Source organism: Melanotaenia boesemani, chromosome 9 (genome assembly GCF_017639745.1).
Source record: "Melanotaenia boesemani isolate fMelBoe1 chromosome 9, fMelBoe1.pri, whole genome shotgun sequence".
Classification (NCBI taxonomy): Eukaryota; Metazoa; Chordata; class Actinopteri; order Atheriniformes; family Melanotaeniidae; genus Melanotaenia; species Melanotaenia boesemani.
The window spans coordinates 8,326,548-8,343,517 of NC_055690.1; the positions used below are offsets into that span (position 1 = coordinate 8,326,548).

The 16,970-nt window shown below is 38.8% G+C and overlaps 1 protein-coding gene across 1 annotated transcript in view; it reads left to right on the top strand.

The window, feature by feature from the left end:
- The window catches only part of LOC121646338 (calsyntenin-2-like), a 311,928-nt gene that overhangs the window by 253,790 nt on the left and 41,168 nt on the right, over positions 1-16,970 (top strand). Inside the window, exon 9 of the mRNA XM_041995254.1 lies at positions 10,213-10,375. Coding sequence (XP_041851188.1) covers positions 10,213-10,375 — 163 coding nt within the window. The remainder of the gene's footprint in view (positions 1-10,212; positions 10,376-16,970) is intronic.

The following is a 16,970-nucleotide window of genomic DNA, read 5'->3' on the forward strand; positions in this document are numbered from 1 at the left end:
GGCAAACCATGCAATTAGTATGTATCTTCTGTTTCAGACTGTCAGGTGAAGTTGTGCATTTGAGGGTAGGGGTGTCGGACGGGCGTAGTAACCAAGGAAACGGGGTTGTGGACAGGTCATGAAAAAAAAGGACAATCTGTTGCATTCATGTTTCCTGTTCTGCAGCTATGAGTTATTGCTTGTGGACAGCTGTAAGAGAATCAGGAAGTCTTCGTAAAGCAAGCAGGGCAAGCCCAAAAATAGCAACTGCCCCCATAAAAAAAAGCCCAAAGCCTGCAACCTACGACTGACTTGGCAACACTGCCTCCTACATTCACATGGATAAATATGACTGCAACCTTTTTTTTTTTTTCCACCACTGCTTTCACTTGGACTGCACCCTAACATTCCCATTGTTCCGCTTGTTCCTCCTCCTTCACACCCCTGAGTAAAGTCACCTTGTTTCCCATGCTCATCAATCTCTGTTGCGGTTCCCTCCTCCACCATGCCCTGTAGGCCCGGCTTCCCCCCTCAGCTCCATCTCCACCCTTCTTTGACATCCTCTTCCCACCATCTTTCTGTCTGTGTCATTCCATAACAACAGTCATACTTTAAACCATTTTTTCTTTTTATAACCATTTTCCAGTCCAAATACCGAGAAGTTTATTAATGACGCTTGCACTCAGTCAACAAGCTAAGACGCTTAACAATAGTATTATTATAACCAACAGGAAAGTAATTATTTTATTCCATTACTCTGGACAAATACTGGAGCACTAAATTATAATTATAAACAGTAAATGAACTGCATTTATACAGCACTTCCTAGTCTTATTTAACATTCAAAGCACATTTATAATACAAAAAAAACATATTCACACATACACATATTCATACGACACATTATTCTAAAGATACAGTAAATTTTTCAGTCTATGGTTTCCTTTGTTAAAGGTGGTGATAACTCCCAAGAATCTTCCACTGAGAAAACAAATTACTGTTATGTGTATGTTTTAGAATACAGACCCACAGCTGATAAAACCTATAATTCATTATTAAAATGGTCATTTAAATAAATAACTTCCTCTGTTTTTGCTCTACATCACCTCTTAAATTAGGTTTTAAGAAAAAAAAAAACCCAGAAAAACAACAACTATAGCAGCTGTCTAATATAAATCAGCTGAGGGTGTCATGAAAAACAAGAATTCCCCAGTTCATATCTGAGTTAATCAGTACAGGACATTTAAAGGTCAAAAGCTATTTCATAATTATATTTACTGTTTTAAAAATAGGTTCCAGTAGTTTAGTTATAGTAGTTATAATAGTTTAATAAAGTTGTTGGACATAAGAATGTAGACCACGGTGGAATCAGAAGATAACCTTTCAATGCATCAGTATGATTTGGATCATTTTATTTGATTTGAGGAATTTAATTGCCAATCATGTATTTGGAGTTTCATCCCAATCAATCCCAAAACGATTAATTAACATCACTGTGCAATTAACAACTAATCCCATGCAGTATACCCTCCATCCTGCCGATAAAAGTGGCTTACCATAGTTTGATCATAGTTTTATTTAACGTTTAAAGTTATTCATCATTGTCTCTGCTCTATCGTACCAATCTGTTGTCCAGAGTCCACCATTCTGAATGTAAAGTATACCCTTAAAGCATCAGTTACCGATGCTGCAAGTTGGTAATGTAACAGTGGCAATGAGACATGTTGTCATGGCAATGTGAAAGATGTCTGCAAAGCTACATTTCTGTGTATTTGAGCACCTAACCACGACGTTTTCCTGGCCAAAATCCAAATAGACAGAAAGGAGCATTGCCTCTAAGTCTGTTTGACTTATTTTCCTGTTGTTGTTTACAGTTTGAGCTTGTGTGCTACTTATATGTGACAAGAAAGGAGTGTTGAAATCTGAAGCTCAGGGTTCTTGACCAAGTGGCAAATGATAACCCAAGCATGAGAATCTTTATCGGAGAATCCATCATCTTCTTTTATTTTTTATGTTCAGCTTCTTTCATTTAACACCACAACATGAGTAGTTTTTAATTGATAAATGTGAATGTGCGACCCTCACAACCAGCGTATCCTCCTCCCACTTTCTACCTAAACTCATCTTATATGATTTATTATCTCTTTATTCTCCTCCATCTCTTTCATTCATCGCCATTCCTCATCATCCCCCTGATGCGTCATCTCTGTGCACTGCCAGCTTCCGATCGCACGTCACCCCAACTCCTCTTTCTCAACCTTTTGTATCTTATCTCTCCATCTCTTGTTTGAAGTTAAGATGTTGGCTTCGGTGACACATCTCTTAAGAGTCTTTAGACTCCAGAGGACTGGAGGCAGCGGTTCCCACAGTCAAGTTTTAATGGAGAGACAGGCAACAAAGAAAAGAAGACCAAGTAAACTGCAGAGAGAAAAAGAGAGAGATAGAAAGGGGGGCAGATAGCACTTCTTTTTTCTCCTCGCTGAGGAGTGCCCCTAGAGGAGATGAAGGATCTTTGATGTGTCTTGTTTCCTTTCTCCACCTCTTTCACTTTCATTTCTTTGTCCTCTGGTTGTTTCGAATCCTCCCTCTCCTTTGTTTGTGTGGTTATTTATTTCATTCATTCTTTCCGTCTGTCAATTTGCATTGGGCAGAGACACAGGAAAGTGGAAGGGTTGGGGAATACAAAACTTTTTGCTCCTCTTTCATAAGCAACACAAAGCCGGCAGCTCTCTCCAAAACTTTAACTTTGGCTTTGAAGTTTTTCAAGTCAGCCCTTAATGGTGTTGGAGTGATGTCTTTGCAGTAATATACTATGTGCATCTGTTTGTGGATGGGTGTTATTAGAGGAGCAATCATTAAGGTAGGTGCACATTCATGTCTACAGACAGCCTATTGCAGTGCTACTCAACTCGGTCATACAAGGTCCACAATCCAGCAGGTTTTCCATGTGTCCCTGCTCCAACACACCAGACCTGACCTAAGGTGTCTTGAAGCAGGGATACATGGAAAACCTGCTGGATTGTGGCCTTCGTAGGACCAAACTGAGTAGCCATGCCATATAGCTTTGTTCAGCTTTAAGGTTATGATTGTCTTGGGTTAGTGGATGATGATTTCACCTCATCCACATACACATATGCAAGCATGCACATGCACACAAACTGTTACTTCATCTACAGCCAGCTGGTGTCCTCCAATGAATATGACTGCACCTGTTTCCTAAAACTCCAGCAGTTTTTCTGACAAGATGCCAAACATGTATGGAGTTTCTGTTGATTGGACAATAAATTTCAGTGCCTGGAAGGTGTGTAACATCTACAGTAATAAGAACAATAAGAATAAGAAAAACAAATAGATAAATAAAATATTTTTGTTTGATAAAATAAATAGAATAGAGAAAGACCAGACCTAGGTTTGTTGCAAATTTGCGACAGGGGAAACAGGTGTTAAGGGGTTAAACATATAAACATATAAAATACATGTGCGTTATGTTTAAAAAAAAAAGTAGCAGATTCCATTATTTAGTACATTGTTGGACCACTTTTTACTGTAATAGTGTTCTGCATGATGCTGTCAGTCTTCCATCCTTGTTGGGGAACTTTGCCCTGCTCTTCTTTACAACGTGGATTTATTTCATCACACTTTGCAAAAATCAGTCTATCTGCAGCTTTCTTCAGGCTTAACAACATTTTAATCCGGTTGAGTTTTGGACTTTAAAGTTTTACTCCTGAGCTTCGGCAGATTTTCACACTTTGTCGCTTCCTAACGGAGGTTAATTCTACTCTGAGCTCTCCACCCAGTAAATACCAGTCTGATGGTGACTCTTGTCTTATTTCTTCCTCTGTCACTTTCTATCTTTACTTTCCTCACTTTTTCTGATAATGCCTTCTTGTGTTTCTTTACTGGATCAGCCATAGAGCGTCTCCAAAACAGCCAGTGTGTTGATAACCAGTTGCTGGAGTGTGACTCTGTGCCATAAAGGAAAATAAAGCTGTCATGTGATGCTCTGGGCTGAAAAAAAAGTTGCCAAACGCAGTTGATGGCTTCAGAAATTTGCATAATAAATGCCAATGTGCCATCAAAGCAAGTCAAAAAGATTTCACAGTCAGAAACATAGTGTTGCCTTAAGGCCTGACCACATTTTAAGTCTGAATGTTAACTGGCTCATTGCAGCACTTCAGTTTTTGTCTTTATTTCTTTTATTAATTTTTTTGTTAATTCCTGTTATCATTTTCTTTATGCATCTTCCAGTTTTCAGCTTCAGCTATGACAGATGTCCTGAAATAAACTGTAAAGTACATACAGACTTCTCTGTCAGCTCAATGACTACAAAGCGTCCAGCTTCTGTGGTCTCAAAATGGTCCCAAATAATCACCCTACCATTACTGTGCTTGACTATTGGTATGAGCTGAAAATAATTTCAAAATGTTCTGCTTGTGTCTCAAAAGTGGAAAATGTCTTGTGGTTTGTTCAGATGCAGCTTTGCAAGCCTAAGCTGTGCTGCCACGTTCTTTCACAGAGAAAAACCTTTCCTAACAAGTCTTACTTGGCTAATCTTCTAATTTTACTGTCACGGAATTGTAAATTTATTCGTTTAAGCTTAAAAATTAATGTTATATATAATTTGTATTATTTAGAGGTATTTCTAGTTATTTATTGAAGCCTGTTAAGTTTGAGCTAAAGTTCTTCAGTTTTCCTTTGTTTTTTCCTCAGTCATTCTGCATTTTGACAAATAGATTATGACACACAGTAAAATGCGTTGCTGTTTATCTGAAGTTGTATTTACCAACTTTACTTTGACCTGGTCCACAAGACTTCAGAACTTAAAGTTGACGTACTCTTTTTGACATGACTGTATCTTGCCTATAATGTGAGTGGTTTAAGAAATTTTATGCTTGTTTAATAGTTTTATAGTATTAAAAAATGAAGTTGTTGCATTTAGTTGGCACGAGACAAACTTTTCCAAGCTTACACAGGATAGTGAAATTCTTCTTTAACTGAATGTGAATTTGCAGGCCTCAGTCACACCTGCACCTCTTTCATTCACCCATCTGACCTCATCCCTAAATTTTCATAGCTTCTGTGCATTACTCTTGACAGATGGCTGCATGTCCTCCTCCCAAAGGCAGCATCCCAAAATTGACTAGAACACAGCAGCGATAAAAAGACGAAACAAATAAAACAGAGGCAGAGGGTGGACAGATAACTTTTGTATGAGTTTTTTTTTTTTTTTTCTTTGTGATATTCTGTTTTTAAATAGCAACAGTGTCACTGAAAACTCATGGCCTGGAATTTATTTTGATGAAAGATGGTACTGCTGGTCTCTAACAAAAAGACAAGAGTAATAAACATGGCCAACTTTTACTGCAATGCAGCAACACTTGTAGAATTGGATTCAGGTGTTGGCAGAAACTGAGACTTTGTAATATAAGTCTGACCTGTGTGACACCACAACACTTTACCCTCTTTGAGTTTTTCTCTATTTTATTAATGGCTTCTTCAGACATAAAGCAACATTAATAAAAGGAAAGGAAACAATATAAAGCATGGCTTATTATCAATCAGACACAATCAACAAGCAAATGTAGCAGACAAGACCAAGGTCACATTGATCTAAAATGACTGTATCATCTTTTAGTGTGTTATTCACCAATGTTCCCACTTCCTCAATGAAAACCCAGCCGTATTTTACATGTTTTTAAGATCCTGTTGATAATTAGATTGAGAGTAGATTTGCTCTTTAAAAGCAGATGTTTTGGCTTTTCACTAACCTAGAACCTCCAGGTGTTTATTAGCACAATGTCAAAAAGGAAAGACATCAGCAATGATCTAAGAGAAGCAATTTTTGCTTCTACTCAGTCTGGGAAGACTTATACGCCCACATCCAAACAACCTGAAGTCTGTCATTCAACAATGAGAGGAAACATTCACTCGAAGAAAACATTCCAGCAAACTGCCATTTCACCGAGGTCAGACACTGCAGTTCTCAGAGAAACTGCAAAAAGCTACATGCCGACAAGCCTTAGTTAGCATTTTAAATGTTTAAGTTGACAATAGCAGAAAATGTGACTGAGCATGGTTGGTTTAGAAGGGTTACACAAAGAAAACTTTTTTCTTGATTGAGGAAAAAAACATGACAGGATGTTTGGACATAACTCACAGCTGTACATAAAAAATAAAAATCAAGCACAACATATCAATAAAAACACTCTGGTTGCCTATGAACCTTGCAGTTATTAAACCAGTCATGAAATCTTGCATATACCAGAGTATTTTCCAGTAAATGTGAAAACGTGTGAAAATTCAGCCATGCAATAGAGCAATGACTCCAAGTACAACAGAAAATATACAATCCAAAACCTAAATTAAATGCTTCTACATTAGCAAAATCATTCAAACTGCATCTATACAGGTTTGCTTATGGTTTATAAAATACATAACTACTGTAATATGTCATGTTTAGCTGTTAATATGAGGTTGTATTTACCTTAACTGAAGAAAAGGTAATTATTTATGTCCTGATATGTGAATTTTAACATTTAGAGACATTTACACTCAATGTCTGGTAAGTAAAAGTTGATGTAAAAGGTTTGTGCAGCTGCAATAAATGTTGCTTGAAAGTTTCAGTTTCTAATTGCATCTTATTGAGATGCTTTAAAATTTCTAATATTTAAAGAATGCAACAAAATCTAAGTAACCTGCAGCAAAATGTGCATCCAAAACTGCTTCATCTCAACAACTTTGGCCACGCTCCTCTCTCCCTCCTATCTTTGTGACGGCTCTCCAGCCTTCATCACATCCCAGCTCAGACTGCCTTTTCTCCGGCAGGAACACCACACCATTTCCCCTTTGAGGCCTGCAATAGGAAGTCACCCACTTGGCACGCAGATCCCATAAAGACATGAGATTGCTTTGAAATGCTGAACACCAAAAAGCCATAACACATGCAAGAGGATGATCAACATGTCTGAGGGATTAGTGTATGTGCATGCCAATGAACAAATTCTATTACACCAGGCGGCTGAGTAATGAGATTTAACCACAGTGAAGAGAAAAAATTGCCAGCTGATAGAGACGTTAAAGATTAAAAGCATAAGCTCGACAAAAGGCTTGAAAAATGCCAGAAGTTGGAGAAGATGAGCTTCTCTGTGTTTATGCGTGTTTAATGACATCTTAACAGTCTAACTAGCCTATCCAAGTTAATCCCATTAGTTTCAATCACATCAGCAGCACCATCAGACAAGATAACCAGATTATCCCTATCAATGATTCTTAGTGGCGTCTCAGTAGATCGACATGCTGCATGTGTGTAAAGTAGCTGTGCAGTATAAGCATCAATAGGCCAGATGTTGGATCTTGCACCTCCAAAACAGGGAAAATCAACCACATTGATTAGATCTCCCATCTGCCACGCTAGCTGGTGTTAATAAGCAGGCTAAGGAGTGCTCTTCGTTAGAGTGAGGTTACCCAAGGCTAAGCGTTCAAAGGGTGTTCCAGGTTGTATTAGAGGTGCTGAGAGGGAGAGACAAAGCACGGCCTGATGAGCCTTGCCACTGCTGAAGCACAAGTTAAGGAAGGGGATAGAGAGGTAGCTGTGCATGGGTAAGCTTGTGGATTCAGAAACACTGCGAGGCAGGTTACAGTCAAACATGCTGAAGAGGCCTGCATTCTAGCATTTTTAGTGAAGGTCAGACAGGTGAAGTACAAACTTATTTCAAACAGCATTTAGGCCAGAGGAAACCATTTCATTTGCTTGTATTTAAGCGCAAGCAATTACATGCAGCTGAAATAAGCTGTCTCTGCAAGGTGGTCTGGATTACCCTCTGAGGTGGTGAGGAGGTCAGGAATCTGGGAGAGACTTAGAGTAGACCCAATGCTCCTTTACACTGAGGGGGAGCCAGCTGAGATGGTTCAGACACCTGATAAGGACCCTCCTTTTAGAGTCTTACATGACATGCCCAGCTGAGTGTAAGCCCAAGAGCTGACCTGGGACTCATTATTTGGATTATAAATTCCACCTTTACCGGAGGAGGTTGAGGATCCCCACTAGGAACTGGAGGTAGTTGGTGGAGACAGCTGCTGAAAACAGGGAGGTTGAGCTGCCTCTGCCTTCCCCCTGTTGACACCACAACAATGAAACAGAAGTCTTCAAGAAGAAGCTTCTAAGCTCATTTTAGAGTAATTCACATAATGAAATGGGTAGAATATGGACAAAGAACACATGACAGTGTCCTAGAGAGTCTGGTACTTGCAGATAATGAAATGACCCTTTGAGGTGGGATCTTGTAGAGTGGGTTCACTTCCTGCATATCCCACTGAATCCCGTCAGATTAGTTTCTGTAGAGTTTGGAAGCTATAAGATGAGCAATGTTACCTGCTTTACCTGTCATTGGTGTTAACCATGTGGGTGATCAGTGTGTGTGTGTGTGTGTGTGTGTGTGGGTGTGTGAGTGTGCGTGTGTGTATACCCAACAAAACAGAAAGAATGCATCAATATCTATTTGAAAGAGATTTCTCTGGAATTCATGTACTGAGCAGTTAGGGGTGAACAAAATTTCTACATTCTTTAAGCAGACATAGAAAAACAGAATATAAAGGACTTGCACACTGTCTTTCTAAAAGGTTGAATCATGTATTTTGATCCTTTTCTTTTGACACTCTTGCTTATATATGTTTCTTGGTTCTGCTCATTTTGTCCTTGATATTGTTAGTTAAGTGGAATTTTGATATACCTGAAGGCTGGCACACATTACAGCAGGGGTTCCCAGCTCCGGTCCTCAAGGGCCACAATCCTGCAGGTTTTTGATGTGTCCCTGCTCCAAAACCACCTGACTCAAACTGATGAGTCATTGTGCAAAACTTAATAGGTTGTTGGATCTATTTCATTTGAGTCAGGTGTGTTGAAGCAGAAAACACTGGAAAATCTGCAGGACAGCGGCCCTCGAGGACCGACTTTGGGCACCCCTGCTTACAGGGTTCTTCACATCTTTACAGATTTAGAGAACACACACTTGATCATAACTTAAGACAGATCACACAAGATTTCTCTCTATTGATCTTATAGTGTGTGATGTGCACTATGGAGCACACCACACACTAACCGATTCTTCAGCAGGAGTATCAGGTCCTTCACACTTGATATTCCAAATTTCGCGTAGTCAAATGAAACAAAGCAGCAATGATGGTTGTTTTCAGCCTCTTACTTTCCAAATAACGCACAAAAATAAAAACGACTATGGAAAAAGTTTCTACAAAAGAAAAAAAATGCAAAAGAATAAAACATGAGGCAATGGCACAACCCCCGTAGCCCCAAGAGAAATATATGGCCACATGTTTTATGCAATAAGTCATTATCTAACATTTTGATGAAAATGGGAACAAATGAATTTTTAAAATGGTTCAGCTTGCATTTTGAGACTCTGCAGCTTCTATCAGAAGGTACTAACTTGTATCCAGTACAAAAAATATGCAATGATTCTGACAAAACTGAACTTTTCTGAGCACTGACTGCTCATGAATGAATTGGAGATAGAGGTTTTTGAGAACTCCACATTACTTTCAATACAAACTGTTCTAAACACAGCAGCCTAGATTTTGCCTTTGCTGAGACATTGTTGTATCCTGCGGTTGCCCCTGTAGTTACCAGGCTCAAAGCTATGACTACCCTTATTATGAAAGATAGAAAACAAGGAATACCTGCCAACTAATGATGGTCCTGCAATCATATCCAGCACAGTCCATGGGAAACAGGTGGAGGACTCAATTGCAGGACTCTAGACAGAAGGAAGGTGACTGAACTTAAAAAGAAAAAATGAAGAGCACTGATCAGGCAGGTTGAACAACAAACTGAATTGGAAACTAAAGCAAGCTCCAGTGAGAAAGGAAGACAGACGGTTGGAACGATGACACAGATGACAAGAGTGACGAAATATGGCTTCAAACAGTGGTGACAGAAGATATAATGAGGGATTAATGACAAATGAGGAGCAGGTGAAGTAATCAGCAAGTGAGAACCAGGTGTAACAGGAGCAGGGAGTAAATAACAGAATACACAAGAGGATAAACTCCAAAAGGAAGTACTAGAATACAAACTATACCCGAAGAGGACATTTACAAAGGAAACCATCACAACAGAGCAAAATCCCCCAGATCACAACCGTTTCACATCATTATTTAGGCTATGTGGCTACTAAAATCCATTTCTGACCTCCCCTCTCCTTGTCTTTCCACTCCCAGATATGCGATAAGGAGTGGCATTACTACGTCATCAACGTGGAGTTCCCAGTGGTGACGCTGTACGTGGATGGAGTCACCTACGATCCCTACCTGGTGACGGACGACTGGCCCATCCACCCATCGCAGATTGATGAGCAGCTCACAGTCGGTGCCTGCTGGCAAGGTGAGCCAGTAACAGCCGATGATGATGATGGTGGTGGTGACAAAGTGTCATACAGATATGCATTTAATTTTTTATTTCAGTCACCCTTTAGGGGAAGAACAAAAGTGAAACTCTGAGAGAAGATTTAACACAAAAGTCAAAGTAATTTAATTAATTTGGGGTTTTCTGCTGCTTCTATGTATGAAAAAGTTCAAGAATAATATTCCTCAAGTATTACTACTGAGGAAGTCAGTGAGTGTGGATCGTGTTCTTTGGCCTTGAATGAACAATGTCATTAAGAAAAGCACTTAGTGTGTCTTTGACAAACAGCAGAACCAGTCTGAATGAAGGCGTACAATTAAACTGTCCCCCAAACTGATGGCTGCCACGAATTGCACCAGAAAAGAAGAAAGGCCACTTTTTACTCAGCACAGCACACATTTAATTTGATAACCCAAACGAGACTGCTCAGTGATCCTTTGCCTCAGATAAAGTGATCTCTGTAGGGGAGAATGAGTGGGTCATCATGTTGCTTTTAAATGTGGAAAAAAGACCACCCCACCCATCCCCACTATTCTCCTCCCATGCAGCCATTTCTTTTTCTGAAGATCGTGCACCGTGCCTTTGGGGAGGATTAAAATGGCCTTGAATAGAAAAGGGAGTAAAGAGACAATTTTAGCTATTTTAGAACTAAGGCTAAGCCTTGGTAAAAAGTCATGAAGGCGATTCTGAAATCTTAGTAGAAGCCATTAGCCACAGCAAATTACCCTTTCAAAGTGCCAAGCTATAAAGCGTTCAGCATATTGATCGTGACTCCTGAAGCTTCAGCTGCGAACCTGGATTTGAACTACCCATGCATTTTGCTGCTTACTGGTTGGTTTTACAGAGAAAAACTCCTCTGGTAAATTAAAGCTCAGACAGGATATGACATGATAGAGTGTGAAGGCAGAGTACATAAAAAGATTAGTCAGCTCTAAACAGAACAGTGATGCTCTGCTGTATTTCATTCAATTTAATGATTTAATTTTATGGTTCATAACCATAAATGGCCAGTCAGCATTGTCTAATGGGAACTGATTCTGTTCGGACCACAGCAAATAAATCTGATCTAGAATGATTTCATGTATTTAACCAAGGAAAAGGGCATTCAATTGCAGTGTCACAAGATTTTAGGGTATCGCTGTCTAAAAATTTGTAATTAAATCAGGTTTAAACAGTGGTTAACAGCTACAAACACACACAGTTTTAATCTGTGTCCTTTTTTATTATTAATATTGATAACTTTTCAAGTTTAATTTTGGAGGGACCGTGATCATTTTTTCATGAGCAGGGAAAGTAAAATAGAGAAATGTTATATTCAAAATGTTTTGCTCAGAGAGAGTTTTGCCTTTTGGGCCCCATAAAGTCTCAGTGACACATGATAGCATCACCTCGTCTCAGCTAAAACATACATGACTTAATATTTACTTGCTGATAAAAAAAAACCTTGCATGAAAACAACTGGGAGTCTGTATTAACTGCTTAACCCTAAATTCAATAAGTTGTTTACAAATTAATTCACCACATGAATTTAGATGCATGTAATTGAGGCTTTTTACATGACTATATTTTGAGTAATCAGATTATTTCAATAATCAAATCTGACACATTTACATGCAATGCAAAAATGTGATCATTAAAAAACCACAGTTTACCATTTTACAGATCATTGCCAGGTTTCCTTCAAAGTACATACATGTGTAGTAATGTAAGACTCAAACTTCCTGTTATTTTTATATAACATAACATATGTTCTTGTTTTGTTGAACATGGCAACACCAATGGCCTTAATGTCAACAGTTCTAATGTAGGGCCCTATGATTTCCGCCATGTGGAAAATGCAGACATAATCATAGAATTTAAAAATAAAAAGTAGAATCAGTTGGAAAACTGGTAATATTGTAGCATTATGTCATATCATTTGCTATCCCTGATAATCTAAGAGTTCAAGAGTATTTTGTCCGCCATAGTTTCAGTGTGACATCACTTGCACTGGCAGGACTCAAGTCTGCCCCAGAAAGAAACACCAAAGTTGTCCAAAAGATTAAAAAATGCTACCTTAAGTGTCAAACGAGGAGTAGAAAACAAGAGCAGCCTCTATCGCTCACTATATGGACAGAAGTTCTTGTAGAAGAGACTGTCACGTAATAAAATGGACCCTTTTCTGCAGGTCACCTCCTTTGTCTCTGATGTTTCCAGAAATCAGATGATAATCAGATTTTTTGTTGTGCATGTAAACATGTTCTTTGCAGCATTTTGTCTGAATAAACTAAAAATAAAGCCACAACCCTGTGTTGTTTGGCTGGAGACTCCTGCACTGGAAGGGATGTTGTGTTGCTGTACTGGCTCTAAATGTTGCTCAGAAAAACACAATGAAATCCCAAAGAACCAAATACACTCAGCAAAAGCAATTGTTCAGTCTAGACTGCAGCGCCAACAGATATGCATAAGGTAGAGCTTAGTCTGGATACTTTCTTATGTATTTTTTTTATAAAAGCATCCTTCCTTTTATAAATGCATCCTTCTTCCCTCACATCAGAGAGTAGATGCTGGCTGTGCAATCCTCCCACAGTCAGCCTATATTTACACTATGACCAGTTCATGTTCAGAGGTGTCTAACAGTCAGAGAAACACAATCATCCTATCTCATTCTGCTGCCACTTTGAGTGTGTAATCACACATACAGCAGCCTCGCCTCCCTGGCTTTCCTCATCACAGCAGCAAGCGTGCAGGTAAAACACTGATGATGTACAATTTGAAACTGATATATCCATATATATACAGTGCATTGGATAAATATAAGCCCTCAGGCAGTAACACATATATTCCTATACTCTAATATCACACAAGGGTTACAGACTCACATCTCTCATTTATGCTTAAGTAATGGCGTTATTTCAAGCCCACCAATGCATCTGCACTCTCATCTGCTGCTGATTTGGAAATGATGCAAATGAAGGCGAATGAAGAGCTGTGGAGCAAGAAGAGCTGCACAGACTGGTCTCTGTAAAGTGGAATGGTCAGCAGCTTTATTACCCATATCATTCTCACTCCCCAGCGTCTTAGCAATACCCCTCACCTCTGCTTTTCTTTTTTAATCTTCTGTCTGGGACCTCGATAGGTTTCCTTGGCTGCAGCCTAAATTGATAACATCTGTCAGGGTGAGAATAATTGGATAGGTGGTCATCTTAGGAGAAGGCAAGAAAGTGGAAAGAAAATCATAGCTGAGGAACAAGTGAAGCATGACAATGAGGGAAAGGCTGAGTTTCATAACCCATTGTATATGAAAAGCCACACATGACCTTGTGGTTTTGTTCATGGAAAGATTCCCTTAAAGCCTGCCTGAAAGGAAATACGAGATACATAACTATTTTTTCTGCTTCTGCTCCACAACATAACATGTGAAACATATTTGTAAGAACAGACTTGAATGAACAGACTTATTAGAATGGACGAAATTTACAATAAAGGCAGCTACAGAGCTTTATTTTTCTCCCTTTTTATTTTTCTTTTTTTTTTTTTTTTCATTCTACAAAGCAAACAATCTGAGTGTAACAGCCGATGTTGCTGGGATCCTAATGTATATATCAGATATCCAGGGTATGACTTTATGTTGCTCTTTAACTGTATTACACATTTTATTTTATCCTTGCACTATGATGTAGCTCAGACATTATTGATCAGTACAACTTGAACTGTCATTAAACTTTTTCCTCTTCCTTCCTACTCTCACCTCCGTACTTCTCCATGCACGCTCACAAGCAAATATTTCGGGTTAGGCATTAATTCATGCCATGTAATTCTACTCTTTTCCCTTGAATACTGCGCGACAGAAAGCCCCAGCTTAAGCTTCGTCTCCACTGAGGGGTCCAGCCTAGAATGGTTTGGTTTGGTAGAGAAAGGACAAGAATGGTAGCTATGCCGCAGTTTGTGGTCTTTCTTCTTTACATTACGCTACTTTAGGCTTTGTTCATATTGCTAAATCGCTCAGGAAGTTGACGAATACTTCAACCAATCAATGGATTGCAGTGTGTCAGGCTCCACCCTTTAAATTGGTAAGATTGGGACCCCAACAGAAGGGTCCCAAGAATGTAGGATGGTACCAATATTATGGGAAGGTACTCTTCCTTAAAATAAATTAATAAATAAAGTATTTCTATTCTATTCCCAGTTTTTACCTGTGGAAATGCAAAAAATGCATACCGAACCATACCCCTTGGTGGAAACAGTAACATTAACATCTCACAATGGATTGTGACACAACATTTAAAGCAAAGATATCTTATATACAAAAAATATGTGATTGGGAGGCTAAGGGCCTTACTCAGGGGTCTCATCTCTGTTACCAACACAGGAGCTTGAATCCAGACCACATCAGCTTACCAAAGATACAAGCCCACTTCTGTAACCACTAGGCCACCACCATAACAGACAAGCAATATATCTGGCAGTGACAGCAGAAACAGATTCATCTGTGAGATTAAAGGATAATAAAGGTATATACAGTATTTAGCAGATTTCAGTTGCATACGTTACAATTCTGGGCAAACATTTCTTATTCTCAGCTTTGGTCACATTTGGGAGCCATGATCTGGATCACCAAGTAGAAATTAAGTGTTTTTTTTAAGCATACATAATAGTTTATTTTTCAAATCCAATGTAAAAATCTTAATTAATTGAGTTGATGTGTAATTCCTAAATACACACACACAAAAAAAAATTCACATAGTTTATTCCTGTTATCTTAAAACTAGTCTAACCCTACCATATATTTAGATTAGCCTTGCTATGTAGCTTCAGGCTAACATCAAGTTAGCCTTAAATTACATCAGTAGTTGTTTTTGGAAAGGGACAAAATATAGAAATATGGAAATCCCAATGTTTTTAAAGATTATTAATTAGGAAACCACTTTAAATTTACTTCAAACTGGTGTCGTGACATTAGTGGTCCATGCATGTTTGAAGAAATGTTTCTGCCCTCCCTCAGTGACCTGTCAATCATCTGAGGGGGCATCCAATCAGATTTGAGAGGTGGCCAATGCCACCCTGGCCACCCCTCTAGCTACGCCAATGAGTTCAGGATGTGGAGCTGAAAAATACCGTATTTAATTATGAGTGGAGTATCTTGTCAAAACTAGAAGATATCTTGAATATACATACGTGGACACAAAGAAAGTTTATTTTATTAACCACTTTTTAAAACTTAATACCTTCAAATAAAAAGAAAAGGTGTAAAAAGAAGAAATTAAGGCCTTTATACTTTCCATAGTAACTCTGTGAAACATGCACAGTACATCACTATCAGCATTAATTAATCAGTGCATTAATGGGATGATAACACTTTAACTTGCCCAGCCCTTTTTAATACACAAAAACCATCCACATCTGGAGGTCAAAGGGATCGGAAGATGGTGTACCACATTGACTGCCATATAATCCATTTCCATTTGCTCCCTATATGTTTATATGGTTAGGGTTAGGTGCTAAAAATGAGATGGTTACAGTTAGAAAAGCATCCTGACTTGCATTAAAAGTGAGTCTGTAATTATATATAACATCAATATAGTCATCTCCTGGATTACTGATAACCAAATTACTCTCCCTTGGTTAAACAAACTAAATGTGCTGCACACACTAAACACGTCTTTTAGAAATTAGACAGTATATGAAGTGTGAAGTTTCACAAGACACATGCAGTTAGGTTGAGAAGTTCAGTCTGTGATCTGCTGTTCAGACAGCGTTTCTGTTTGCTTCTCCAAAAATCTCCCTTTAATTTAGGATCAGGTGCATGAGGACTTGTAGTGTCACATAGGTCATGATGAGTGAGAGCTAAATTAAATAAGATAAATAAAATAATGAGAAACAACAAAGGTTAGATGACAGGAAGGTCTGAGAAGGAGAGCAAGTTCAGGTGTTGGAAACACAGCTGCCTCCTCAATGTATTTCCATCTAACCAGTCAAGAAAAAACTTCATCTGTGTCTCATTTTGGAAGGCAGGCAAGCAAATGACAAGCCACTAAGTTGATAAGATCCCCTAGGGAGATCACATCAGCCTGTAAGTCTGCTGGCTGGCCCCATGGTGATAAGGGAGCTCCATCTGACTAGTCATTGTGCACAATACAGCTGCGGGTCAGCAATCATGGCAAGGATTCTAACTTGAAGGCCTGCGGTCACTGCACTCCATTTCCGTCTTGTTTTCACACCCGGGGAGAAAGGCATGATAAAGTGTCTCCAGCACTGGTCAGTTGTGACTCTATATGTGCTGACTGAGCTTTTCAGGACCTGTAGGGCAGTGATAAATGTGCCTGCACTATTATCAGGGAATTAGGGTACCATGGGTCAAGCTTTTGTAGGGTTTAAATTAAGGTTTTTTATCCAACAACTGTTATGGTTCCAAGACTAAATTTATCTCTTTGAGCATCCCCAAACCTACAACCTTTATAAATTCCTATGTGAAACCCATGTGAAACTTACATATTCACAAGTGAAACCCACGTAGATTCCCAAATTAAACCTGTGTTATGACAAGTGAAACTCATTTAAATTCTCATGTTAAAACCATGTGTGAAATCCATTT